Genomic DNA, 26,443 nt, shown 5'->3' with positions numbered 1-26,443 from the left:
GTGCAACCACTTCGGTACTGGATCCTTGCCCCTCCTGGCTGATAAAAACTAGCAGGAATGGAACAGGTAGCTGGGCCAAGGAAGTGATAAATGCCTCTTTACGAGAGGGAGTGGTCCCGGGCTGTCTGAAAGAGGCAGTGGTGAGACCACTCCTGAAAAAGCCTTCCTTGGACCCAGACAATTTTAACAGCTACAGGCCAGTGGCGAATGTTCCATTCCTGGGCAAGGTCTTGGAACGGGTGGTTGCTGGCCAGCTCCAGGCGCTATTGGATGAAACTGATTATCTAGATCCATTTCAATCGGGTTTTAGGCCCGGTTTTGGCACTGAGACAGCCTTGGTCGCCCTGTACGATGACCTATGTCGGGAAAGAGACAGAGGGAGTGTAACTCTGTTGATTCTCCTTGATCTCTCAGCGGCTTTTGATACCATCGACCATGGTATCCTTCTGGAGAGGCTCGCGGAGTTGGGAGTTGGAGGTACTGCTTGGCAGTGGTTCCGCTCCTACTTGGCGGGTCGTCTCCAGAAGGTAGTGCTTGGGGAACATTGCTCGACACCGCGGGCTCTCCAATATGGGGTCCCGCAGGGGTCAGTTTTGTCCCCCCTGCTTTTTAATATCTACATGAAGCCGTTGGGAGAGGTCATCAGGAGTTTTGGAGTGCGTTGTCATCAGTATGCTGATGACACGCAGCTCTACTTCTCCTTTTCATCTTCTTCAGGTGAGGCTGTCGATTTGCTGAACCGTTGCCTGGCCTCGACAATGGACTGGATGAGAGTTAACAAACTGAAGCTCAATCCAGACAAGACTGAGATGCTGTTGGTGGACGGGTTCTCTGATCGGATGGTGGATATATACCCTGTCCTGGACGGGGTTACACTCCCCCTAAAGGACCGGGTTCGTAGTCTGGGAGTCTTTTTAGACTCTTCCCTCTCACTTGAGGCTCAAGTAGCCTCGGTGGTTAGGAATGCGTTTTACCAACTTCGGTTGGTAGCCCAGCTACGTCCCTATTTGAGTAAAGAGGACCTTACATCAGTGGTACATGCTCTGGTAACCTCACGTTTGGATTACTGTAATGCGCTTTACGTAGGGCTACCTTTGAAGACAGTTCGGAAGCTACAACTAGTGCAAAATGCGGCGGCCAGATTGCTGACAAGGACCAAGCAGTCCGAGCATATAACACCTGTTCTGGCCAGCTTGCACTGGTTGCCAATATGTTTCCGGGCTAGATTCAAAGTGTTGGTATTAACCTATAAAGCCTTATACGGTGCGGGACCACGATACCTTGCGGAACGCCTCTTCCGATATGAACCGGCCCGTGCACTACGTTCTGCTACGAAGGCCCTCCTCCGGGTTCCAACTCACAGGGAGGCCCGGAGGGTGATGACAAGATCTAGGGCCTTCTCAGTGGTGGCCCCCGAACTATGGAACAGTCTCCCTGAGGAAGTACGCCTGGCGCCGACTCTGCTTTCCTTCCGGCGCCAGGTCAAAACCTTCCTATTCTCTGAAGCATTTTAAGTTACATTGATCTAATTTTAATAATGTTTATTGTATTGTTGATTGTATTTTAATATTATTTTGTTATTCATTGTATTTTTATACTATTTTATGTTCACCGCCCAGAGAGCTATTGCTAGTCGGGCGGTATATAAATTTAATAAATAATAATAATAATAATTAACCTCTGGGTTCTCTCAAGCCTGCCGATGCTTCTCTCTTTATTTTGGCTTCATTGGCAGAGGCACCCCACCCACAGCTGGACCACTGGAAACTGAGGGAATGTTGTTGTGTGTTTATTGATATATTTCTGAGTCCTGCTTTTGTAATGCTGGCTAGGCAGAAATATCCAAATTGCCCTCTAGACATCTTTAACTGATTTTGGCACTTCTCCAGTACAATTTATTTGTATAGTTAAATGTAGCTTTGAAAATGTAATTATTTTTACATGTAACTTTTTTCAGTAAAGAATTGTGAACAAGACTTATGAAACCATTCCAAAAAAGCAATTTACCCAAGGCATAATGGGCTGCTTTGAGGCAATGTAAGGGTGGAAAAAGTAGTCAGGAGTTCAGCCTTTCATGTAAAGCCTCTATAAATGTTTGGCTTATTCTAGAGACTTGTTTTTTCCCCCCGTTGCTGCCATTGATAGGGTCCTTCAAGGACTTTGCTGACTTGCCTCAGTGCCAAATTGTGCCATTCTCTCCTCTCATTTCTGTAGATGAGCAAAGTCTGGAATGAACTGAAGCCCAAGCTGAGCTGCCTTTTTGCTGGATCAAGCAACGTGTCGACACTGCCCTTGTCATCCCAGGAGTGCAACTTTTTCCCTAGTTAATGCTTTTGGACTGTGGGACGTGGCAAGGAGCCAAGGGGAGGAGCCTGTGGATACAGATGTTGAAAAGTATCCTCCCATTGGTTATATTATTTTTTTTGCTGCTTTGAGCTGTTCCATGATATATGGGCTGCCTGGAAATGTGACAGTGCATAGAGCGTGAATGAGCAACAATTTTTTCTCAAACTAATAATCCTCATAGGATTCTTGTAGGGATTCTTTTTTTTTTTTAAAGGGTGGGACCAGAGCTCACTGGTACATCCTATGCCTGCCGGTCTTGAGTCAATCCTTGGCAACATCTCCACTTAGAAGGATCATGTAGCAGGTGATGAGGGATAATCTGCCTTTGCCTGAGACCCTGGAAAGCCACTGCCTGTCAGACTAGACAGTATTGGAGTAGATGGGAAATAGTCTGATTGGGTATAAGGCAGCTTCCTATGTGTTTCTGCTTTATACATTCCTGTGCCTGCAGTTAGCAAAGGTAAGGGTGAGCAGAGTGCCCTGGGACAAATCTGGTCCCAAGGGCGATGCTATCCAGTTGCCTGCCCAAAGACACAGTAAGTGCAGCGAGGAGGGAGGCATTAGGGCGTGTCAGCAGGCCACTTTGGGGTGGGAGTTTGAAACGTGGCCATCTCCCACTTCTTAAAAGTGGTCCTCTGGCAAAACTAGCTGTTGACTTGGGGTGAAAGGGCTGCTGGAAATTAGATACTTTCTACAGAAATTTTTTGTTGCTCACATTTTTTGTTCCAGCGTGGTATGCTGACAGTGGTATACATAGGCAAGGAAGTAATGGCTTGCTGTGGCCTTTTCAGGGTCTACGTCCTCTCCAAAACAGATACAACACAAATGTTTTGTGTTTGATATATTTTGGCGATAAATGTAAAGACCATGTATAGAAAGCAATGCAGAATACATGGATAATTTATATATCACACACATACTATACTTCCAAATAGGACTAATGAAGTAAAAACAAAAAATTAACATCCTGCAAATGGATGAAATGCAGATTTCAAAACTGCTAAACTGAGATCAAATACTATTCTATCAACAAGTCTTAATGATTGTCCTTTACTGCACTGATTTTGAGCATCTGGTGTACGTGGAAAACTTGAAAAGGTGCAAAATTCCCATACATCTTTATTCTGACAAACCTCAATGGAAGGACAGGCTAGATGTGTCTCTTTCACATAATGACTTAAGGATGCATTAAAGAGAAAATCGACAATGAATTGAGCTGGGAGATGTTTGTGTGAATACTTCACACATTTTAGTGTTAGCTATTTAACTCTTTTTGGACTTTATTAGTCGTATTTAGAAATATAACAGATATATACATTCTTATACATTCTGAACTGCTTTCTTATATGATCTCCAGTACAGATATCTTATGATTTGTTTTTCACTTGTGTGCATTTTATATATTTTTCTCTTTTTGGCTGTGTGTTGGCACCCTCCTATGTTCTTGGTGCTTGTTTTTGAAAAAAACCACACCTCTATATATGTACAGCATACACTGCACTATAGAAATATATGAGATGTATGTGAATTTTCCTGCTCTGAAGTATGATGTGGGGATGACATTTGAAACAGCCAAAAGAGTTCAAACTACAAAGGATGTGTGAAGTATTTGCTTCATTGCGTGTGTTGGGGAGGAAAATGTAATGGGTGTTCCCCGGCTGGCAAATACATCAGCAGGTGCCTTATTCTTTATGGATAGGTCTCACTCTGGAATGCAGTGAAGCTCCTTTATTAGAATGTCTGACACTTGTTTGGAGGTGGTATATGAATTCCTACCCAGCCCTCCTTCCACTTGATGTAATGCAACTTGTTCAACTTACAAATTAGGGTGAAGGTGATGTTCAAAAAGACTGCTTCATCCCTAGGGTCAGGTTCTGGAAAAAAGTAGATAAAACAACTCAAGTTTGCCACAGTAGAGGTGTCTGTGATGTCACCAGGATACCTTCCACTAATCCAGAGCTCATGGGGATGGGGGGGGGAATGCGGGGGGGGGGAGGTGAAGGATAAATGTATAGTCAGGTTAATGGGATGGCGCTGCTTTTTAAAAAAACAAAACTGAAAAGCAGGAAGCATTGAGGGAGGTTTTGGACCAGTGGATGAAATAGTGCTTCACTCAATGGTCTGTAGTCTTGCAAATAGTACAGGCAGGCTCACGCTGCTGGTGAGGAATGTTGTGCCTTTTTGTGTTGCATGTTCACCCTAACATGATGCATTGAGGGGTTTGTGTGTGTAAACATGTGCACGCACCAACGCAAAAGGGAGGGAAGACTCCACAGATGTCGTGGTGTTCTTGGAACCATATTTTAAAACATATCCAAGTGTGCCTTTTACAATACTCTTGCCTTGATGTTAATATTTTTGTTATTAAATAAAAGTACATCTTTTGCTTTTTCTGAATGGAGGGATTAGGGACCATTTTCTCCCTTTCCTTCTTTTTCTGAGGGGGAACCTCTTGGTCTCTCCTCTCATTGACATGACTTATCACAAGTTACAGGCCAGTCCCAGATGGCCAACTCTGGTATTGGGATATTTTGCCTGGGACCAAACCGATTGCTCAGGCAGGCCTTGGGGCTTTCACTTGGTATGTTTGTTAAGGGCCACTCATGCTGGCTGGAGCTGATGGGATTTGAAGTACAAAACATCTGAAGGTCAATGGCCCATGAAGTGCACAATTCTTGTTTGTTTTTCCAGAAAAACTGGCCTGCCTTTTCGTTTATATGTTAGAATAGTATATATTTTTAAATATTTTATAATGGAAATTAAAAGTATTCATCTTACTTCTTCAGTTCAAGCAGCAAGGTTTTTTTCTTCTTTTAAAATAAAAAGGCTATTTAGATAAGCTAATGTTTTGAGCTCAGGAGAGGCAGGGCCCTCTCCTCTTCCAAAAAGTGACCATATGCAGCCAATTTACCCTACTAAATTGGCCTGTTGTAGGATGGCTATGTGATTGCTCTGCTGAATGCCACTTCAGATTGTACTAACTGCACCATTGCAAGTGTTGAAAAGAGGGTGAGGAAAAGTGTGGGGCTGTGTTCCTTCACAACCTGGGCATATGGAGAATTAAGCTAACGGAAATGCTTTGTTGGGTTCCCAAGCACGTTTTGCAAATGGCTTCAGTGTGGCAGCCTCTGCTTGTTCCAACTGTGGGCCAGCAGTATCACCACCAGAGGTGGTTACATAATGGCTGATGGTGCACCAATACTGTGCATTGTTGGCATGCTGCAGTCAGGATGCTTCTAGGTGGGTCAGGCAGAAGCTGTGTGTGTGCAGATGTTTGTACAAGCCATCAAACAACTGCCTTTGCTTACATTATGGCAGCACAGAGTTGGTGCAGATGGAGGCAATTACAACACAGCTTGCCAAGCAAGCCCTGATTCTGCACGGATCCTCTCAACCTATGGTCTTGTCACACCAGTTAGGTTGTATGAACTGGCACCTAGTGCTTATTTAGTTTTTCTGTTTTAGAGCCAGAACTTCCACAGGAATCTGCCCCTTTGCATGCTACACTTTCTCAAAAATGAGTTCTGCCCCTTCAAGGTAGAACTGCAGATGTCTAGATGAGAAAGCTGGATGGTTTTTAGAGCCTCCTTGAAAGTGATAACAAAATAGAGTAGTCATAAGCTGCTAATGGTGCCATCCACTAGGGGGCTTCATCTTTACTTCAACAGGACCAAAGTGGCATAATTGCACATGTGGCATCTGAAGTGATGTGTGGAACACAAAGACAGATGTGTGTGCAGCATTTGGAAAGTCAACTTCTTCTAGCATTCAATCTTGAAGGTGAGTTATGCTTCCCAGCGTATGTGTATAGCATAGGACTGTATGGCTGTGATCTTATGTATTACTCTGAAGTATACCCTAAAATCAGCGCAGGTTGCTTGTTCATGTGCACATGAGTATGGCATTACTTCATGTTATACGACTGAGACAAACTCCTTAACGTGGTTTTAGGATTGAGTTGTAAGCCCCTCAGTGTTTCTCTTTAGTCAAAGGACAGCTATATAAAATTAGTCCTTGGTGGTCAGAAAATCCAGTTTCTAATGGGACAGCAATTTTTGAGATGTTCTGAGGAAGTCACATCCATCCTGGAAAAAGTAATAAGTAAGAATATCTGTGCACGTGGTAAATGTCTGAAGCCTTAAAGGGAAGTTGATGTTTTAATGGCAAAAGGAGAACTCCAAATATCAGATGGAAGAACTGCCAAACTCTGAAATTGTTAACCTTTCTCAAACCACACTTTTGCTAAACCACCAGCTGAAGAGTTGTTCCCCCCCCCCAATCTTTTTGTATGTTGCAAACTTCATGCCTCCCTCCTGCTTTGCATAAATAGTGATTTTCTTTTCTTTAATGAAGCACTTTATCAAACTGCAGGTATTGGAGAATATCTTACTACAGCTGGTAGACTAACAAATAATGTTTACAAATTACAACATTCCAACACACACACACACATACAATAAATGTTACAAAAATGTGTTTGTATGAGGTGTATAAAACTTGTATAAAAAAAATTAAAAGTTTTTGTCAGTTTTAAATTTTATTACTTGTCTTCAACATTGTGTGGGAGTGGTTGGATTAGCTGTTTGTCACACAAGCCTCTGTGGTATGACTGAGGAGTTTCTTGATTTTGTGTGAAGCAATGAACACGCAAAGGAAACTGAAGAAATTAAAGAGTACCTTTAAGACAGAATGTGGTCTTCCTGGCTATTACTGATGACAAGAGAGATCCGTACCGGGCTGTTGTGAGTTTTTAGCCCCTTACATTTTATTGGGTTTGTGTACTTCTGCAAACCTTGGGAGTCCCCAGAGCCACTGCCATCTTCCTCTTGTGTGTGGATGGTGCTATTTTGGCTGTATGAGTGTTGCCACTCAGAACTGAGATTGCTATTAGAATGTGATATACCGTGACTATATGAAATCTCCATGTTCATAGGCCAGTGAATGCTAGTTGCTGGTGGCCAAGGACAGGAAATTAAACTTTCCACCCTGTTTGTAGTAGTCTCAGAAGCATCCTGTTGGCCACTGCGGAAGATGGCATACTGGGCTAGATGGCATCTTTCTTGATTCAGGAGTGGCTTTATGTTCTTAAAATATCCCAAAACATCTTGGACTGTATGGCTTGTATTTTCTGCACTATGTTTAGTAATCCTTTTGCCAAATAACCGAGTGGTAAACTTTTCCCTTTTTTTTTTTTTACACAGTTATATTGTCTTCTTTTTCAGGCAACATTATGATACTCCTTGAACTGTAGTCAGGTAAAAGTATCCATAAATGTAGTGGAAGACGTTAAGAGCAAGAACAAGAATGGCAAGTAATCATGTGTTGCTCAAACAAGTGAGTACAAACTCCCATCACTTGTCCTGGCAACTACCAGGGTGATGAACTGGCTCCTTGGCCTTTTGAGGTTCAATAAAAGAAACCGCCACTCTGATTGTAACCCTATGATTCCACCCCCATAGTTATCCCCTCTTGTGCCCCTCCTCTATATACAGGAGCTCTGTCCTATATTTTAAAGGTATTTTTGGAGCACCAGGAGACTCTCCTACTTCAAGACCATATTGCAACATAGGAACACACCGAGTCTAACGACTGGTCCATCTAGCTCCATATCTTCTACTCTGCACTGTCTTGCAATGGCTCTTCAGTGAGGGTTTTCCCCCTCAACTCTACCTGTAGAGGCTGGGGACTGACTATGAGACCTTCTTCATGCAAAGCATGTGCTCCTCAAAATAGAGACACTTTTTAGCACAAGCTATAGCTGGAAAAGACAGCTAATGTTTGGAAAAGACACAATGTTCTCTCTCCCACTTCCCATTATGGCTGGTAAGATTTCTTCATAGAAGTGGTTCATTTTCAGGTCAGGCTGCACAGCTTCTGTCTATAACCACTTCCAGGAAGAAGAAAAAGTGCTGAACCATTGATGTGCAACCAGTACAACATCCACTCAAGAACTGAGGAGCCAGACCCTAAACATGATACAGTAACACAAAACTATTTAAAGAAAGCGCTAACCGAGCTTTCACTACATACCAAAATTGTGGGGCCAAGTGCTGGCCACAGGAATAATTAGTAGCATCACAGTTAGGCGATTGTACATGCATGAGAAGTGTTGCCCTTTATTCTCCTGCAAGAGAGCAGCTGCCCCACTTTGTCTGGCTGCTTGTTCCACTTGTTGGAGAGAGTTGTTTCCTTTGCTATGGAGCAGGTGACGAGGGTTATTTGTGTAACGTTTTTAATTGCTTTCCTCTGTCCCAATATGGGCTATGATTTACATCCCAGCCAGGAGGGCTTCTGACGTTCTTGGTCTCCCCTTATACCTTCTCCACCTCTTTCAGGGTGTATTCTAAGATAGTGTCCTGCCCTTGGGACTTAAAATAGCCAAGGAACTTCTTCTTCTGGAGCAGAAGGGGAAACCAGTAGATGTTGTCAGGCCACATGTTCTTGAAAGGCACTTGGTCCAGTTCGAACCATTGTGGACGCATTTCTGCAAGTGAGGGGGAACATACAAGGGATGAATAATTAAGGACTGAAATGGAGTATCTTTTTTTTCCCCCTTGGGGCATCTGCAGTCGCTTTATGTTTGCCTCTGGTAAGTGATCTGGCCAGTTCATGTACTGATTCAAAACTGTTCCAGCAGAGGCAAAGGTGAGAGAAAGGAAGTGTGTATGCACATACCAGGGAAAGCGCTACCTCTATCTCAAACCACTTTCTATGAAATATCTGATTCCAGTTACAGTTTGGACTCTAGAAATTGGGCGCACCTGCATGGAGAAGAAAGCAACAGGAACCGAGATGGCTTTTGGCCATGCGAAGATGTTCGCTATAGTTTGGCATAGCATTATGGGCTAATCAGGAGTGAGCCTACTCTGCTAATGGGCTACATGCAAGAGGCGTGACAGTGATATGGCAAGGCAAACCCTACCCCAGGCCAGATCAAGGTCAGGCATTCAAACCAGTAAAAAAAAAGATTTGGTCACTAGACCAGTCAAATATAATAGTTAAATGTTTCTAAACCATTAGCTTAATTTTTTTTTGTAATATTTACGAAGTTGAATTTGTTTTAGCTCTCAGTGTGAAACCATCCCATTTAACTTTTCAGAAGTTTCTACAACCAAGCCCAGGGGATCACATAGCATACTCCCTAGAGCAGCAACCTTTGTGAGCAGGGGGCACACACTGTTTGCAAAAGTCACTGCTCCATGATTACCCCTCTCACATCACACTGTTTGTGCAACTAGACCACTCTTCTGAGCCGTTAAACGTGTGGTCATTGAATACACAACGAAGCCTTATGCTTTGTAGGTTCTAGCCACATGATTCAGGCAGCTGGATGAGTGATGGGAAAAGAAAAACACCTTGTGACCCAAGTCAGCCTGGAGGTGGGTGGGTGCAGTTTTTTTTATCCAAAAGAGCCAATATTTCATGCTTGTAAAATTGGGGGACTGTACAAAGGAATGACAAGGGCAAATATTCTCACTGTTCTTCTACCCCCAGCCACATTCCTACCGTCACTTTCTGTGGGGTCGCCTTGAAAACTGTCGGTGAGGAAAATATGGACTTCCATCAGCTCAGTGTTACCCACAAACTCAAAAGTGATCTGTCCCATCTTCTGCAAGGTGTCCACTATCAGTCCACTCTCTTCTTGGAGCTCCCTTGAATATAATGAGCAAAGTTAGATTTGCATTAAGGACGGTACAGCTAATGCTTCTATTTTTCCTGAAAACAGACTTCCCCTATCCCAACAATGATGGCAGACTTCTCATTGGAAAACCGTGCGCTGTTCAGACTGGATTTTTGTACTCTGCTATTTCACCTGGTTGAATCGCTTCCAATATAATAAAGTTAAATATTGTAAGCATACTGAAGGGCTGGCAGAACAATGATCTGGCATTATATGTACAAGCCTGGTGTGAGCTTTAGGTTCATGCATTCTCCTTTCCCCACCTTGCCAGTGGGTCTCCATCAGTGGAGTTGCCCATACTTTGGCAGGGGGCTTGAAATGCAGTTGAAATGGTTTTCTTTGAACCTGATGCTAACAGATGGTTGTTTCATTAGCTCACCCATTATTCTTCCAGCCAAGAGAAAATTGCTAATACTCTGAAAGCCTGTGGATATTTAGCTGATGCTGTTAATCAGATCTGCCTTTAGTATGAGTAATGTGTGCTGTTGGACACTTCTGGCAGTTGGCCCCCATTGAGGATAATGGGGACCTTGAGGTAGGGCTTCCAGTCTCACTTTGCACCTCTCAGATCACTTCCATTTTTCAGAATTACCCCGTGATTTAACATTTTGGCTAATTCCAGACAATCTTCCTGGAATCTGCAGTGGCAGCCTCTAAGAGAGAAGGCAACTTCTCTGCAATGGAGAGATCAAAAGTTTTGCTTTGTAAACTGTGATAATTAGGCAGCCAAGGAAGCTGCTGCAAGGAACACTTTGAAATGCCTGTGGGCTGCACAACAAAGAAAAGGAGCCTTAAATTAAAATGGGAACCAATGAATGACTAGAACATCCTCTTAATAAATTCCCAAAGCCTGGTACATGGGCGAAGGGGAACATTGAGCTGCTATGTATAGCTGATGAGCAACCAGATTGCGCTGAAGCAGGGAACCTGAGCCGACGTTGCACCTATTAAATTATTTATAAAATTGTGTTAATAACTGGCTCTCTCTATAATTACGATAGCAAGTATTTTATAGGAAAAAGGGGGAAAGTGCTCCACAACCTAGCAGGACAGAAGTAATTAAAAATATGGGACCAATTAGAGATGCTTAAGCTTACAGCTGTATGGAAATCATTAAAAAACATTTGCCAGAATTATAAAGGTAAAATCCAGTGATATAATTGATGAAATATCAAGGTATTATGAATTTATAAGATGTATAATTTATAAACCTATACACCTATCAGATTTTTAAATTTTTATTTGTCCCAAATAAAGGAATTTCAGTAGGTAAAATTTTACAGACATTTTAATATATAAGGGTATAAATTATATTTAATGTGTGTGTATAAATGTGTGTTTTAAATATTATTTGTATATGTAAATTATGTATTTTTGGTAAATACAGGTCTGTATATTCAAAATATGCTTGTAATGAATAGATAGTCTATTACAGACACTAGGAAGGCCTATGTTGGCATGGTGCTGCTTCAGTCTCACCTTCTAGCTGCCTGCTCAACTGTTTCGCCAGGCTCCACCTTCCCTCCAAATCCATTCCAGAACCCAGCCCCAAAGCCACGTTTTTTCATACCCAGCAGGACTCGCTGTGGCTGCACCACCAGCACCAGCGTGAATAACTTTGTTGTCAGCATATTCCAAGCTCTGCAAAGGGAAGACACCAGAAGATAACGTGCTCAGGGTCAATGAAGCAGATCTCAGTAGCTAATACTTTAACAACAACAGATGACGTGGCAGGCTCAGTGGCAGTTATGGGAGCCACTACTACTCAGAAGGTCACGTAAAGCCAGTGTGGTGTAGGGCTTAGGGTTGGATTTGGACCTGAGAGATCAAGGTTCAAATCCCCACTCAAGCTTGTTGGGTGACATTGGGCCAGTTTTCCAGGCTAACCTACCTCACAGGCTGGTTGAAAATAAAATAGGGAGGGGAGAACCACATGCACCACCCTGTAGCTCCTAGGAGGAAAGGTGAGATATAAATGTAGTAAATAAATGTACCTGAGAAAAAATATTAATGAAGCATTTCAGAAAAAAAGTTGAAAATTGTATATTACACATAAGGACAACTAAGAACAGCATTGGATCAGACCAAAGGTCCATCTAGTCAAGCATCCTGTTCACACAGTGGTCAGCCAGATGTCTATGTATTTCCTGCCTCTGAGGTTGCAACACTATCACCAACTAACAATGCAGTCCTAACCATGCCTATACAGAAGTAAGTCTGATTGATTGCAATCTGGTTTACTCCCTGGTAAGTGGGGTTACGACTACAGCCTACTGCAAATCTCTAATTCAAAAGGGGTTTTCATTTATTACATTTATACCCTGCCTTTCAGCATGGAGCTCAAGGTGGCATATATGTTCCCAGGCAGTCTCCCATCTAGGCACTGACCAAACCCGAACCTGCTTAGCTTCAGCAAGGTGGTGGCCTCATGTACCTTCAGACCATAACCCCTGGGAAACAGCATTTCTTTTGCTTTCTATCCTGCATTAGAAGCAGCCACACAACTTTGCTGGGGCCACGTGCTTCACACAGATGTTTTGCACCTTCCTGGGCACATATGCCTTTGAGGCACCGTGGCCAAGATTCTGCGGTAAATAGTACAGATGAGGGAACTGCACTCATCTAGCCAACTTTTTAAGCTGTGGTTGTGCTTTTTAGGATTGTAATTTAGGATGTAGAGGTGATGAAGAGGTGTAGATGCTGATCTCAAAGCTTCAATCAGAAAATGTCCACATATCAATGTGTTTTAGCAACTTAGCCATGGCATTTTCCTGGTCATATGGCACCTTGAACATGTGGGGAGTGCTTCTCACTCACCACTGAATAACTGTGGTTTGCCTTTATCTTTTCCTCAGAGGCACTGATCTTCAAGAAATGTCGAATCCCGCCCCATCTCCACAAATTAAACACTCTCAGTCCTTTAAACAAAATCAATAAACCGTCTTGTGACACCTAATATATTTTAAGGTGCCACAAGCTTTGGCTGATTTTAATGCAACAGACTAACATTTCAATCCAATACATGTTTAACTCAGAAGTAAACGCCATTAGGTTCAATGGGACTTACTCCCAGGTTAGTGTGCACTTGATTACAGCCTAACACAGCTACTTCTCTGGCAAGTATTCAAACGGAACAACGGAAGGCACCTTTTAACCTAAATCATTGCTTTCTTACCAAAGAAAGATCCCTGGCACCCTCTCCACCAAGGCGGGAAAACAACCTTCCAGCAGCAGGAGGAGGAAAGAGGCGGGAACCTTCTCGAGGCGGCGCTGCCTAAGCCGGAAGGCGTTAAAAAACCAGCATCTCTCTCTCTCTCTCGGCCTCTATCTCGCCCAAGGTATCAGTGTGTGGCGGAACTCGGGATTTGGAGCTGCGTCCCCCAGGGGATGTTTGAGAGGACGTACCAGATCGGTGCATCTCAAAAAGGGCCCTCCATCCTTTCCTTAAGATGTGGCCCTCCTCGAGGAAGATCATGAACCGGTAAGGAGCGGCAAAGCTGGGCCAGGCTCCCGAGGGGAGTGAGCGGCTTTCCTCCTCTCTGGGTCAGGGAAACGGCGTCCCAAATCGCCTTGGCTCCGAATGGAGGACAGCCTACAGTCTCCTCCCTTTCTTTTTCCCTTCACGCCTACTTGGCAGGGCTGCTGCGCGGTTAAAGGACATCTGAGGCTACAATCCAGTACACACTTACCTGGGAGTAAGTCCCATTGACCCCAGTGGAGCCTGCTTCTGAGTACACATGTATCGGATTGCAGCCATGGGTGATCACTTGCGTGTGAGATTTAATTGTCTGAATGTGCATAAAACATTTACTTTGTTTTTTGGGGTGCTGCCGATTTGTGTTTCAAGAGGGGCAGTTTTGGAAAAGGCAGCCCCCCCCTCCATGTAGTCTAAGGCAGCGCCTGCTATGTGCAGTATATAAACTATTAAACCTTTGGCTGACCAAAATGGTGTCCCTGAATTAAGCGGACGACATGTTTCTAGAAGTGCTCATAATTCTTAATGTAATCCGTTTAACTGACTAATAATTGCAGCCCGTTATTATTATTAGTTAATTTTCAAAACACACCTAGTGCTGTATGTGAGATACTTGGGAGTAAAGCCAGCCTTGAATTTATGTACTCACCTGGTAATGATGCATAGCTAGGAGATACCCACCATAGAAACTACCAGTGGCAGAGGAGCGATGGAGTTATCTCTCTCTCTCTCTCTTCTGCCACATCCCAGCAGTCTAGTTTTTGGGGTTTCTTTGCAGGCTAGAAAAGTTTATACTTATTTCAGTGATGTGAGGTGGAAAATATTCTGTTGAAAACTTTCCAGTGTTTTCTTTTTCCTCAGTATTTTTTACATTTCAGACATACATTAGTAACAATGAATGGATGTCAGTTGTAAATACAGTGTTAGGCAGGTTTCAAAGTTGTAATACTTTATGTGGTATATTGGGACAAAAAATTAACATGTGTCACTTTAAAAAGCTTTGTTTATTAAATATATTTAAAATACACATGCTAAGTTAGATCACTGCCTGGGTCAGGGAGTTCCTTCTAAGTAGGCATGTATAGAATTGAAATGCATGGCTGAAATCTTATTTGCATTCACCTGGGATTAAGCCTCATTAATGTGAGAGAGGTGTACTTCCAAGTAAACATACTTAGGACTGAGCTGTAAGGACAGGTTAGTCAAATCATTCCCAACAGGATGGTTATTTTTCTCTCTCTCCTAACTTGTCTCCTATGATTTTAACAGATGCCTTACAGGGAGAAATGAAACTGAGTTAAGAAGAAGTTGCGATTGGTACAGCTTTGAGTTTACTGCCCAGTGCAGGTGTTAAAGGAATCTTGTGGGTTAAAAAAGGGGGGGATTTAAGGCTCCAAATACAGAGGTCTGGAATCAGAGCTGTCTCGTTTTTAATTGACAAGCTCCTGAACCTTTAAAAGTGGTTTAACAACCTAGAAATGGAACAGTCAAAGCTTTCTCCATCCTTGTATTTACATGCTGGGAATACCTTTGACTCTCATTTTGAACTTGCTGTGCAGTTCAAAAAGAAATGGGTCCGTCTGTCCATAACAGGGTTTTTTCCTCACAGTGTTTGAATGTTAACCTGGAAAAGAAGGCTCGGTAGCAACTTGTCAAGGGAAAGAACGGTAATAAGGAAGTTAATACACTGGGAAAATGCAGTAGAAAAAAATCAGTGATAATGCAACCAAAGTGGAGCTCAGCAGAAATTGCTGGGCTTTAATCTAGGAAGCTTGGCTTCTGGTCCTTCCGCTGCTATGGACTCAGTTGTGTGTTGCTGGACAAATCTGTGATTTGCAGTTCTCATCTGTAAAACAGGAAGAATACTGCCATACTCACAGTGTTTTGGGGAGGGAATATACAAAAACACTTTGCAAATTAAGACTGCAATCTGACATCCTGATTCTAGGCAGAGTTAGGGGACAACCCAAATCCCTGGCTGGCAGTGGCAGAGCTTAATGGAATGGCATAACCACTTCACCATAGCAGGGCTGGCTTAGCATCTAGCCCTGCCCCCTCCCTGCCACCAAAATGGGACACTGGCTGTGTCAGTGGAGAAACCACCCTTGTTGCCTTGTGCCTACAATTCAGGTGGGCTCACTGGAGCTTTCCTTACCAGTAGAGGCAGGTGGATCTGAGCAGGGATGAGCAGAGGGACATCTCAGCTTCATCCAAATCCCTTCTAGAATGGCAGATTGGGGGTTTGGATTGCTTTACAAGTGTATTGTTCTTAGAAATTAGGAAGGGTGTTGATAATACAGAAAGCCATGTGCCAAATTCTAGGTTCTCGTCCAGAGCCATAAAATGGGCTGTGCTCAATCAGCAATAGAATAATTTGCCTTTCCCCCCTATAGGTATTGGAAATTGTCAAGTCTTCTGCTCCAGCACCAGAGGATCCATACTGCAGTGCAATATTTGAAAAGCAAAACAGGAGCAGAACATCGTTGGCTGGAGCGGCATTTCAAGGACCAGTACGTGAAGAAGGCCAATCAGCAGAACTATCGCTGCCGGAGTGCCTTCAAACTGCTGGAAATAGATGACAAATACAGCATCCTTTGCCCTGGGCTGCATGTGATAGACTGTGGCGCTGCCCCTGGGGCTTGGGCTCAGGTTGCAGTCCAGAGAGTAAATGCTACGGGCTATGGTGAGTACATTAAGAACAGGGGTGGAAGACCTGTGGCTCTGCAGATGTTGCTGAACAACAGTGCCTGTAATATCTGACTATTGCCATGCTGGTCGGGGCTGGTGAGGATTGGAGCCCAGTAAAGTCTGGAGGGCCAGATATTTCCCTTCTGTGATTTAGAAGGGCCGGTGGGCAGCTAGTCACAGCTGACTTGCAGTCTGTGACTCATTTCTACACTGGTAGTTGTTTTATGTATTTATTTTATTTAACAAAACTTATATATTGCTTGATCGTAATAAAATGTCTAAGCAGTTTGCAAAAAATGCTGTTGGGTAGACGAGTGACAGCAGTGTGGACCTTTGGTCACATATTGGTCCTTGTTATTTCCATTTTCAAATAAAGCCATAACAATCTAGCCCTTACAATTTTGCTAAACGTTTTTGAAACAGGCAAACAGCGTCTTTTCTCCAGAGTTTTCTCCAGAGTAGGGCTTTATTTATTTATTTTATTAAATTTATATCCTACCCTTCCTCCCAGAAGGAGCCCATACACTTTGCCTGTCTCGTAGTGGGGAATCTGTGGCCCTCCAGCCGTTGCTGGACTCCAATTCCTATCATCCCGAGCCAGCATGGCTAGTGATCAGGGATGTAGCCCAGCAGCCTCTGAGGGGCCACAACATTGCCATTGTTGGTCTCTGTTATGAGTCTGCCGAGTGCTACTGATGTTCATGTAACCAGCCCATTGCTAGGGATGAGATTCACCCTCCACTGATCTGCTGTGCCCCGCTGACCCCTGGCATCCTGGAGACAGAGGAGGCTGCAGAGAAGGGGCCCTCCCTGGGTGGAAGGATATTGTGGCTGCTGTGGCAAAAGCCTCCTGGAGCAGGGCCAGACTGCAGAGGAGGAACAGAAAGAGGAGGCGCTGCACCGCAGGGCAAACGACAGGTGGGCAAAACATCTACTTCATTCTGAGCACATGGGGGCGGTGTTGCCTCCTCTTTCTGTACTTCATCCTCCTCCATGGTCTGGGCCTGCTGGGGAGGCTTTTGCTGCAACAAAAGCCTCCCCAGACTCCTCCTTCTCCATGATGTTGGGGGTGAGTGGGGTAGAGCAGATCGGTGGCGGGGCAGGGGGAGGAATCCCATCCCTACCCGTGGCATAAAGTGTCTCTCTATCGATGGCTGCAGTTATGGCTCAAATTGTAATGGCTAAACTGGGACTGCTGTCTTTTTTCTCTCAGTAGCAGACCAACATGCTGTACAGTAGGGCCCCACTCATACGGCAGGTTAGGTTCCAGACCCCCGCTGAAAAGTGAAAACTGCTGAAAAGTGGATCAGCTGTAGTGTGGGGGTCTGGAACCTAACCCGCTGATTGTGCTGGAGGAGAAGATCAGCTGTGGCACGTCTTTCCCTCCTCCGGCGAGATCAGCTGGAGCGCGGGGAGCTCCAGTCCCCACTCCAGCTGATCATCCTGCTGGTGCTGTATTAGCAGGGCGCCAAGAAGTGGGGCCCTACTATATCGCAAATTACTTTTGTAACTGACTTGCCATGCAGTGTAGGGGGTTGATGTGTGAAGGGGGAAAAGCCCAAAGCACTCTATGGCCTGCAGGTATTTGGCTCCCAGGGTCTATATACATTTTAAGTTTTCATTTTGCAAAACGGCACATCTCAAAATGAGGTTTAAGGAAATGTAGCAGAAATGACTAACGGTAATGTCCTACAGCAGGTGTGAGGAACCTTTGGCCCTCCAGATGTTGCTGACCCACAGTTCCCATCACCCTTGGCCATGCTTGCTAGGTCTGATTTTTACTGTGAGCAGACCCACTGAAATCAATAGACCTAAGTTATTCATGCCCATTAATTTCAGTGGGTTTGTTCTGAGTAGGACCAACATAAGATACAACCTTGTGTTTCAATGTTTATAAAAACAAGTTTGATAGCAACAAAAATTAAGAAAACAAACAGCTTGATGTGAACAAACACTAGAATAAACAAATGCAAAAGTAAGTAAGTTTCTTTCTACGTAAGAAAGAGCAAATGCATTTCAACCACAAGTTGGCCTCCTTCAGTAGTCCAGTATCACAACATTGACAGTTTCTCATATGAACATATTAATAATTCCCTGTCTTTCAGAGTGCCTCCCCAACCCCAGCCCCACCATCAAATCTGTCCTCAAAACCAATGTTTCCCGTGTGGTCTTTGGCTTAACCTTAAATTCCCCATTCCAATTATCATTGTCATTGGCAATCACTCGTGGCTGAGTAAGATTGTCTTCCAAGATAAGGTCTTTAACCGTGGGTCCGTAAGTGACTGTGGAGGCCAATTCTGGATCCACACAGCCTCCCACAGTGAGGACATCTGTTTCCAGATGGATTTGCCTGGAAGACGCCTGTGCGTGAGATGCAGCAGTAGCTGTCCTGTGAGGGACTGGCAGCTATTTCCCGGTTAGTGTCATATCCTTGAAGACCTGTCCAGAGATTCCGAATCTGAGTGGCACCTGGAACATCTTGGGACTTCCCCTCCTCTGCCTAACGAGCTCTTTTCTAACTATACCAAGAGCTACCTCAAAAACTTTTAAGTAGGTGAAGTGTAAGTACTCCAAATAAATAATATTATGCATAGCTATATTTTTATTTTATGTATTTATAAAATACTTATATACAACAATTTCATATAACAGTTTACAACAACTATCTATACAACCCAAAATCACATTAAAAACTGAAAACACAAGTCATCTGCTAAATTATTGCAGAAAGATTTTTGTGTGTGTGTAATTGGCTGCATAAGCCTGGGTTTTTCAGCAAACATTTAAAAATCAATACAGAAGATACTTGCCTAATCTCGTGTTAGTAGAGCATTCGGTTAGATTGGGCTGATGACACTGAAGGTTCGATTTTGTCTTGACATCAGATGAGCCTCACCAGGTGAGATCGAGATGATCTCGATGATCAAGGTAGGGTATAAGGGTTCAGGCTATCCCTTTTTGGTCTGATAGCGCATGAGGCCGCTATCTTGCAGAAGCTAAGCCAGTTTGGCTCTGGTCATTGTCATCCTAGAGTCCCTCCTGGAAGAAAGGTGTGATATAAATGTAGGAAAATAAATATGCATTACTTGTTTCCTCCCTGCCATCCTTTCCAACTGTTGTCCCTCACTGTTCATTTTACACTGAAAGCCCCATAGGAGTAAGGGACCTGTTTGATTGTTTTTGCCTTTGAAACTCTCTACAAGGCAACATACGGTTCTATATCTGCCTGTGTATTTATATCCACCTATCTATAGTTAAATAAATAAATAATGTAATACATGGTACTTGGCTGGGAATGCTTCGTACCACACCCACCCCTTTCCTATTTTCATCCATAAATTCTGTTTTCATCCTCGCCAGAGACTTCATTTAATATCATGGGTTTTCCCTGGAAAATGATGGCGAGGGCTGCCTCAGAGGGACTCAATTTAATTCATTAATGTCAGTAAAAGTGCTCTGGTAGCGGAAAATGTTGTTGTTGCTGGCTGACTCTTGAGTGGCTTGACTACGTTATGAGACAGTGATAGATGAGAATGATTCTGAGATATTGATCTTTACAAAAAGGGTTGCTTCTCAAATGGCTTGTTATGGGGGGGGGCTTGCTAAAAATAACCTTTACGGGCTGGAGTGGATTGGTATTCTGGGCGAGAGTGAGGCTCATAGTACTTAGTCAGCATATGGGTGGGAAAGCAGTGGACAGTGAATGTGATGAAGCTTCCTTGGACAAGTTGAGGAGGGGAGGACGTTTCCTTGTAAATCTGCATCCAGATAGTATCTTCTCTTATTGATTTTAGTGCGAAACTCAAAACTGGGGAGGTTGGGAAGGAAAGGGGCACTAGTCAGTTCAAGTGCAGGGCTGGAGAGCCTATGGCCCTCTGCAGGTTGTTGGACTATCAGTTCCCAACGGTCCCAGCTAGCATGGCCCGTAGCCAGGGATGATAGGAGTTGCAGTCTAACAATCTCTGCAGGCCCAGGAGTTCCCCAGCCCTGGTTTAAATAAAGCATGCCAACACAGTAGGGCTTCACTCATTTCGTGACTTGCATAGCAGGGCTGAGGAACCTGAACTCCATCAGTCGAAGTAGCACAGCCATGGATGATAAGAGCTGTAGTGGTGCCCTTCCCTTAGAGGCACGTTTGCTGGAAGCATGTCATCTGCTTCTGTGGCTTTAAGGATGATGGACTCCATGGATCTCTGGTCTAAGCCAGGAGGACTGTCAAGTTTTTAGGGTGAGCACCGCTGTGATCCATTTTGAGGGTGAGCCCCACTATGATTCATTTTGAGGATGTGAGATCTTCTGCTGGAGGCCTGGTGTCTCAGCCTTACAAAACTGTGCAGAAATTACCAGCTCATACGCAGTTCTACCATCCTACACATTGACTTGTACTCACGTTGGCCATTTGCCCATCAGCCCTGTGAAAGAAGATAAGAGACGAACCCTGTTGAATCCCCTGGGGAGGATTCTTACTCACTGTGACAACCAGGCATTGGCAGGATGAGGGTAATTTTAACATTGTTTGCTTTTCAGATACCTTCTTTCTAGTCCTGAGCTTTAAATTGAGATTGTGCATTTAAAGACATAATCAGCCTACCTCCTTAGTTTGACTCTTTTGCCTTCTAGATCCAGATGCCCCTGTTGGCTTTGTTCTTGGTGTTGACCTACTTCACATTTTTCCTCTGGAAGGAGCATTCTTCCTGCCTCATGCTGACATCACAGATCCAAGGACTCAAAAGAAAATCCAAGAAGTGCTTCCTAAAGGGAAAGTGGACGTTATCCTGAGTGACATGGCACCCAACGCTACTGGGATCCGGCAGCTAGATCACCAGAAGTTGATCTCTCTCTGCTTGTCCCTTTTGGATCTGGCCCACCACATTTTGCACCCTGGAGGGACCTTGCTGTGTAAGTTCTGGGATGGTGGGGAAAGCCATCTCCTGCAAAAGAGACTGATGCAAGACTTCAAGGCAGTAAGAACCTTAAAACCCCAAGCCAGCAGGAAAGAATCTGCTGAGACATATTACTTGGCAAAGTTGTATAAACGAGCATCTTACACTGCATCAGAAACATGAGTAACTGTGTGCATGCTTTGTGGGGGCAGTTACAGTACATTTAGGTTAAAACTACAATTTAATCATATTTCAGTCTGCATAGGACTGGGCGGCGAGTCTGGAGATTTTGTGCAACTGACAAATCTAACAAACCAAATTAGATTTGGAGGAAGGACAAGGAATAACTTTGGAGAAGCATGGAGATCATTTGCCAGCTATTACAGCAGATCATCTTCTTTTTGTAAACTGCCGAGGGAACATGACTGAAGGGCAGTATAAAAATGCTGATAATAAATAAAATCTAGAGGTCATTAAGAGCTCAGTTCAGCTTTAACAACATAAAACACAGCCCAAGGTGTTGGCTATACATTAGGCAATTGGGAACATGGGAAGCCGCCTTCTGCCATATCTGTCTAGCTCAGTATGGTCTATACTGACTGGCAGCAGCTGTCCCGGGTTTCAGGCAGGAGTGTTTCCCAGGCCTACCTGGAGATGCTGGTGATTGACCCTGGCAGGGCTGGCTCCAAAGGGTGGCCAGGTGGGGCCCTGGCTGAGGGTCCGGCAGCCTACAGGGGCCCCTCGTTATGGTGGGGGAGTAGCGCTCCCCTTCCGCGGCAGGCTCCCTGCTGTGGATCACAGGGAGGGAGCTGTCCGCCCACTCGCTGGCCCGCCTGCGCCTGCTCGCTCCCTCGCTCTCCCCCCACCTGCCCGCTTGCTCCCTCGCTTGCCCTCTGCCCCTGCCGGCTTGCTCGCTTGCCCACCCCCACCTGCTTGCTCGCTCACCCTCTCCCCCTGCTTGCTTGCTTGCTCGCTCGCTGTCCATCCCTCCCCGCTCACTCACCCGCCTGCCGTCCCGTCTCCCCTGCTTGCTTGTCCACCCCCTATCCCGCCCCCTGCTCACTCTCCCACCTCCGCTCGCTCGCCTGCCCAGCCTCCCGCTCCTCTACCTGCCTTGTAGGTAGGTAGGTGGGGCGTGCGTGCCCCAGGGCCCAGGGCAGGCTGGGACATTCTGCATGCAAAGCAGATGCTCCGCCACTATACTATGGTCTCTCCTCACTTCCTCGTTTAAAACTGGAAAATGGAGAAATATCCGTTGATGGACTTTTCCTCTTAAGTAGCCTCCTAGGACCATTTTAAAAAAGCGTAAATCCTATCTGTTTGAAGTGTAATGTTTATCAATGCAAAATATAATGCTGCGCTGTACAATTGTGCAACTTACCACAATATATTTTTTCAGAAAAACTCTCCTGCTGAGATAGAACTTTATGTCATGTCTAATTTATCAGCTACTCCTTCTTGGTCATGGCCACAGGCAGGATGCTTCTCAATACCAGTTGCTAGAAACCACAGGAGGGGAGAATTGCTGTTGTGTTCGGGTCCTGCTTGTGGGCTTCCCATTGGGGCATCTGGTTGGCCACTGTGAGAACAGGATATGCTGGACGGGATGGGCCCCCTTGGGCCGGATCCACCTGCAGGGCTCTCCTTACGTTCATCTTGTGCTCCTTTTTCCTCACGTGGGAACGTTCAGAGGAGGCACAAGAGCATTTCTTTGGGGAAGAGCCCAAGAAGCATAGCAAGGCCTTGTTGAAATGTGGTTGTTCACAAATCCACGAGAGGAAAAGGAATGCTAGCCCGGCCTCCCAAATTTCTTTACTGGAGTACTGCTATGCAAAAAGGGTGGGCTGCCCTAATTGCAGTCTCTACTCCAAGGGTGGGGAACTTTTTTCAGGCCTGGGTCCTCATTCCTTCGTGGGCAGCCTTCCAGGGCTGTCCTGCCTGTGGTGGGCAGGGGCAGAGCAAAAAGTGGGTGGAGTGACATACGTGGATCCAAACGCAGAGGTTTCTGCACACATTTCCCTCCCCCCTCAGTGTGGGCCAGCAAAAGGCATCCTTAAATTTCAGGGACACGTTCCAGCCAGGCCAAAGCACTTGAGGACGGTGTGGAGGAGGGCTGGTGAAAGGGTATGGCCTGGGAAGAGCCCCAAGGGGCAGACAACTCCCCCCCCGGGCTGCATTTGGCTCCTGGGCCAGAGCTTTCCCACCCCTGCTCGGCCCCCACACCCCCTATCAACCCTCACTGCTCTCTCCACACAGTTGTCTTTCCTCTTTGAGTTTGTAGGGGAGGGGCAGGGGAGAAGGCTGGCCCCCAAGGTCCAGATTGGTTCTGATGGTTTGCCTGTTGCTGCAAGCGATAGGAATGCAGCAATACTCTGCCGGCATTGCACGAGGTTGCTACCGCACAATCTTGGTTGCTTGATTATGGGGAATGAGAAAATGATCTGCCAAACCCCACGCACTTCTGTCCTTACCTGGGACAAGGAAATAGCAGTTGTGCTCATAGGGTACCAAGATGTGGAGGGACTTTTCCTGTCATGCATCTCCAGTTGAAAAGATCAGGTGGCAGGTGATAGGAGAGACCCGCTGCCTGCAGGGGCGCAGCAATGTCTCTCCATCTTCTGAATCTTCAGCATGTCTCTGCTGTGATGATAGTTGTTATTAAAACTGATGGATTTCTGCCATGTCTGTATGGCATCTTGATCCATCTCACAGTCCTTCATGCCCCTCTACTCTTCCTGGTCAGTTACCATAATTTTAATTCTGCTACAAATCTGGTTAATTCTCTTACGGGAGGAGAACGTAGACACAACCAATTATTAGTAGTAGTAGGAACTACTCCATTTTGGTTGGTCCCAATAAAAAAAATGGCCCAAGAAGCGTCTCCCACTCCCCCTGCCTTATGGACCAACATGGCTACCTTTGCTTCTATGCTGTATACTGTAGCTCAGCGGGAGAGCACTTGCTTTGCATGCAGGTTCCAGGTTGGCTCCACCAGCATCTGCAGGTATGGCTGGAAAATACTTCTGCCTGAGTCCCTAGAGAGTCACCGCCAATAATGTAGACAAATACGGGGCTAGATGGAGCCATTCTAGGCCAATTCACACCATACATTTATTCCCTTACTATTCCACTTTAAACAATCAGGGCTTCCCCCAAAGAATCCTGCAAAGTGTAGTTTGTAAAGCGTGCAGAGAGGTGTTCAGACACTCCTCACAGAGCTACAATTGCCCAAGTGGTTCAACAGTCAGTCCCTCTTCCCATAGAACTCTGGAAACTAGCTCTGTGAGGGGTCTCCTAATAGCTCTCAGCACCCTTGACGAACTACACATCCCAGGATTCTCTGGGGGAAGCCATGACTATTTGAAGTGGGATTAATGTATGGTGTGAACATGGCCCAAGTATTACGCTGCTTTCACGATTCTCTTTCTCAGTGGTTGATGGTCTGTTTGCAAGCAAAAGGTCCCAGGTTTAGTCCCTGACATCTCCAGGTAAGGCTATAAGAAAACTATACCCGAAAGGCAGGAGAATGTCTGCCCATCAGTGTACAGTTGACCATACTAGGTGGACCAATGGTCTGACGCCCTGAAAGGCAGCTGCCCATCTCCCAGTGAAAAGGATCAGGCAGCTGGCCTGTGGCTCTGCAAACAACAGTACAGCCGGATGAGGCAATATTGCAGGAAGTGGATGACCACTACCACATCACTGAATCGAGCAGCCTTTACTTCTGAATAAACGGTCTCGCTGCATAGCCTTGTCCCCGTCTGCATCTGTACAGGAATTGTTTTTAAGATGTTTTTATATTGTTTTATCACTTCTTGTTTGCTCCTGGGCTCCTTTTGGGAGGAAGGGCAGGATTTTAATAATAGAATCATAGAATTGAAAAGTTGGAAGGGGCTAGAAGGCCATCTAGTCAGTGCAGGAATCCAAAGTATACCGGACAGCTGCCACTCGAATGCCTCCACTGTTGGAGAGCTCACCACTTCCCTAGGTCATTGGTGCCATTGTCTTAATGCTCTAACAGGAGTTTTTCCTGATGTTCAGCCGAAATCTGGTTTCCTGCAACTTGAGCCCCTTATTCCATGTATAGTATAGTCGGGTGAGGCAATACTACAGGCGGTGGACGACCCCTACCACATCATGCCTCATTTTATCGAGCGGTCTTCACTTCTGAATAAACGGCCCTGCTGCATAGCCTTTATCCCAGTCTGCATTTGTATTGGGATTGTTCTTAAGATATTGTTATTGTTTTATCACTGGTTGTTTGACACCAATGGCTCCTTTAGGGAGGAAGGACGGGATTTAAAAATAAAATAAATAAACATACCCGCTTAAAATAAGGTGGGCGGGAAGATGGGATGCGCGTATATTCCCAAACTACGGCGGAAAGAAGAGCCGGAGTTCATGCTCTACGCACTACGGCAGAGGAGGAGGAGGAGGAATCAAGGAGAGGGGCGAGTGAGCGGGCTGATCTCGCGGGAGCTGGGCGAGGAGCTCTCGTGAGACGTCGGCGCCTGCCCGGAGGAGGGAGATCCAAGCAGGGGACAGAAGCGAAGCGCTGGCGACGCGGACGGGCGCGCGGACATGGCTGGCTGGGGCGGGTGAGTGAGCGAGCGCGAAAGCCTCGCGCGGGGCCGCCCGGTCACGTGCCCCCCGGGGGTGCGTCTGGCGCGCGAAGGGCCGCTCTGAGGGGCAATTCGCCTCTGGCGGGCGCGCTCGCCCGCTTCCCTACCTGCCGCTGCCGGCCCCTCCGCTTCCGCGCTTGTGCTGGAGGGGCAGAGAGAGACCCGCGCCTCGCTTTACTCTTGGCAACGTGCGGTTTCCTCTTTCTTTTTCCGTTCCCCTTCGCCCGCTCCGGAGGCAGCTGGGAGCGTCGAGGGTGCCCCTGGGCACGTCCAGAGTGCCTCGGCGAGGAGGGCGCTCAAGTGGCGGGGAATTCCTTCCCTCACACGCTGCTTTTATTTTTTCCGCGGGGAGCCGTTCCCGTTTCTTCAGTTCGTTAGGAACAATGGACGGGGGCGAAATGTAAACGCACTTCCGAAGCCGGTCGTATTTCAGGTCAAGCGCTTGTGGTGCCCTGCGACAGAAAAGACAAGCGCGTGGTACTTCTACAAAGTTGTTTACTAAACAGAAGCTTACTAAATACAAAAACATGCTAAATTAGGTAACTTATTTCCCGGACCAGCCTGTGTGTTTTGCTTTGCTAGGATGAAACTGACAAGCCTGTGTGTTGTGCTTTGCATGAAGGAGATCTCTTGTTTTCTCCCAGGACTGGGGAGGGAAGGGTCCAGTAAGGTGGAGTGGGGAGGGGGTGGGTACCCGCAAAGCGCCCTTGAAGGCCCCTGTTGAAGCTGCCCCCACCATCTTATGAGC

The 26,443-nt window shown here is 45.6% G+C and overlaps 4 protein-coding genes and 1 long non-coding RNA gene across 12 annotated transcripts in view; 3 read left to right on the top strand and 2 right to left on the bottom strand.

Annotated features, from left to right (window-relative positions):
- The window catches only part of SNX8 (sorting nexin 8), a 55,885-nt gene extending 48,999 nt beyond the window's left edge, over window positions 1-6,886 (top strand). For all 3 annotated transcript variants that reach the window (XM_061599464.1, XM_061599462.1, XM_061599463.1), the window contains one exon: window positions 2,215-6,886. In XM_061599464.1, coding sequence (XP_061455448.1) covers window positions 2,215-2,328 — 114 coding nt within the window. In that variant the 3' untranslated portion in view covers window positions 2,329-6,886. The remainder of the gene's footprint in view (window positions 1-2,214) is intronic.
- Window positions 6,887-8,561: 1,675 nt separating this feature from the next.
- NUDT1 (nudix hydrolase 1) lies at window positions 8,562-13,599 on the bottom strand. Of its 2 annotated transcripts, XM_061599466.1 has the most exons (5): window positions 13,203-13,599; window positions 11,919-11,979; window positions 11,507-11,668; window positions 9,853-9,998; window positions 8,562-8,830 (listed from the first exon to the last, which is right to left on the bottom strand). In XM_061599466.1, exons 2-5 carry the CDS (start codon window positions 11,960-11,962, stop codon window positions 8,658-8,660), a joined length of 525 nt encoding a protein of 174 aa, XP_061455450.1. In that variant the 5' UTR covers window positions 11,963-11,979; window positions 13,203-13,599; the 3' UTR covers window positions 8,562-8,657. The 2 variants fall into 2 exon arrangements, with proteins under 2 accessions (XP_061455450.1, XP_061455451.1); XM_061599467.1 differs by lacking the exon at window positions 11,919-11,979.
- On the top strand, window positions 13,186-21,550 carry MRM2 (mitochondrial rRNA methyltransferase 2). Its single transcript, XM_061599465.1, has 3 exons — window positions 13,186-13,508; window positions 15,896-16,185; window positions 20,811-21,550. Exons 1-3 carry the CDS (start codon window positions 13,477-13,479, stop codon window positions 21,254-21,256), a joined length of 768 nt encoding a protein of 255 aa, XP_061455449.1. The 5' UTR covers window positions 13,186-13,476; the 3' UTR covers window positions 21,257-21,550.
- On the bottom strand, window positions 18,842-26,096 carry LOC133371739 (uncharacterized). The gene is made up of 4 exons (XR_009759372.1): window positions 25,398-26,096; window positions 23,545-23,713; window positions 20,782-20,942; window positions 18,842-19,229 (listed from the first exon to the last, which is right to left on the bottom strand). It is a non-coding gene; the product is annotated as an uncharacterized LOC133371739 (long non-coding RNA).
- MAD1L1 (mitotic arrest deficient 1 like 1) overlaps window positions 25,471-26,443 on the top strand; it is a 604,081-nt gene continuing 603,108 nt past the window's right edge. For 2 of the 5 annotated variants that reach the window (XM_061599461.1, XM_061599455.1), the window contains exon 1: window positions 25,471-25,671. In XM_061599461.1, coding sequence (XP_061455445.1) covers window positions 25,655-25,671 — 17 coding nt within the window. In that variant the 5' untranslated portion in view covers window positions 25,471-25,654. The other 3 variants (XR_009759370.1, XM_061599459.1, XM_061599456.1) reach the window with 2 other exon arrangements.

Source organism: Rhineura floridana, chromosome 17, assembly GCF_030035675.1.
Source record: "Rhineura floridana isolate rRhiFlo1 chromosome 17, rRhiFlo1.hap2, whole genome shotgun sequence".
Taxonomy (NCBI): domain Eukaryota; kingdom Metazoa; phylum Chordata; class Lepidosauria; order Squamata; family Rhineuridae; genus Rhineura; species Rhineura floridana.
This window is presented reverse-complemented; position numbering and strand designations above follow the sequence as displayed.

Bases quoted from the DNA above. Each gene is read 5' to 3' on its own strand.
- NUDT1 (XM_061599466.1), bottom strand. From the start codon at position 11,962: ATGTGGTTCTCCCCTCCCTATTTTATTTTCAACCAGCCTGTGAG. The intron at 9,999-11,506 runs GTGAGACTGAAG...ATTATATTCAAG, and splicing joins GTTGAGCAGGCAGCTAGAAG to GGAGCTCCAAGAAGAGAGTG. The intron at 8,831-9,852 runs GTAGGAATGTGG...CCTCACTTGCAG, and splicing joins CGACCCCACAGAAAGTGACG to AAATGCGTCCACAATGGTTC.
- MRM2 (XM_061599465.1), top strand. From the start codon at position 13,477: ATGTGGCCCTCCTCGAGGAAGATCATGAACCG. The intron at 13,509-15,895 runs GTAAGGAGCGGC...TCCCCCCTATAG, and splicing joins TCGAGGAAGATCATGAACCG to GTATTGGAAATTGTCAAGTC. The intron at 16,186-20,810 runs GTGAGTACATTA...TTTGCCTTCTAG, and splicing joins AGTAAATGCTACGGGCTATG to ATCCAGATGCCCCTGTTGGC.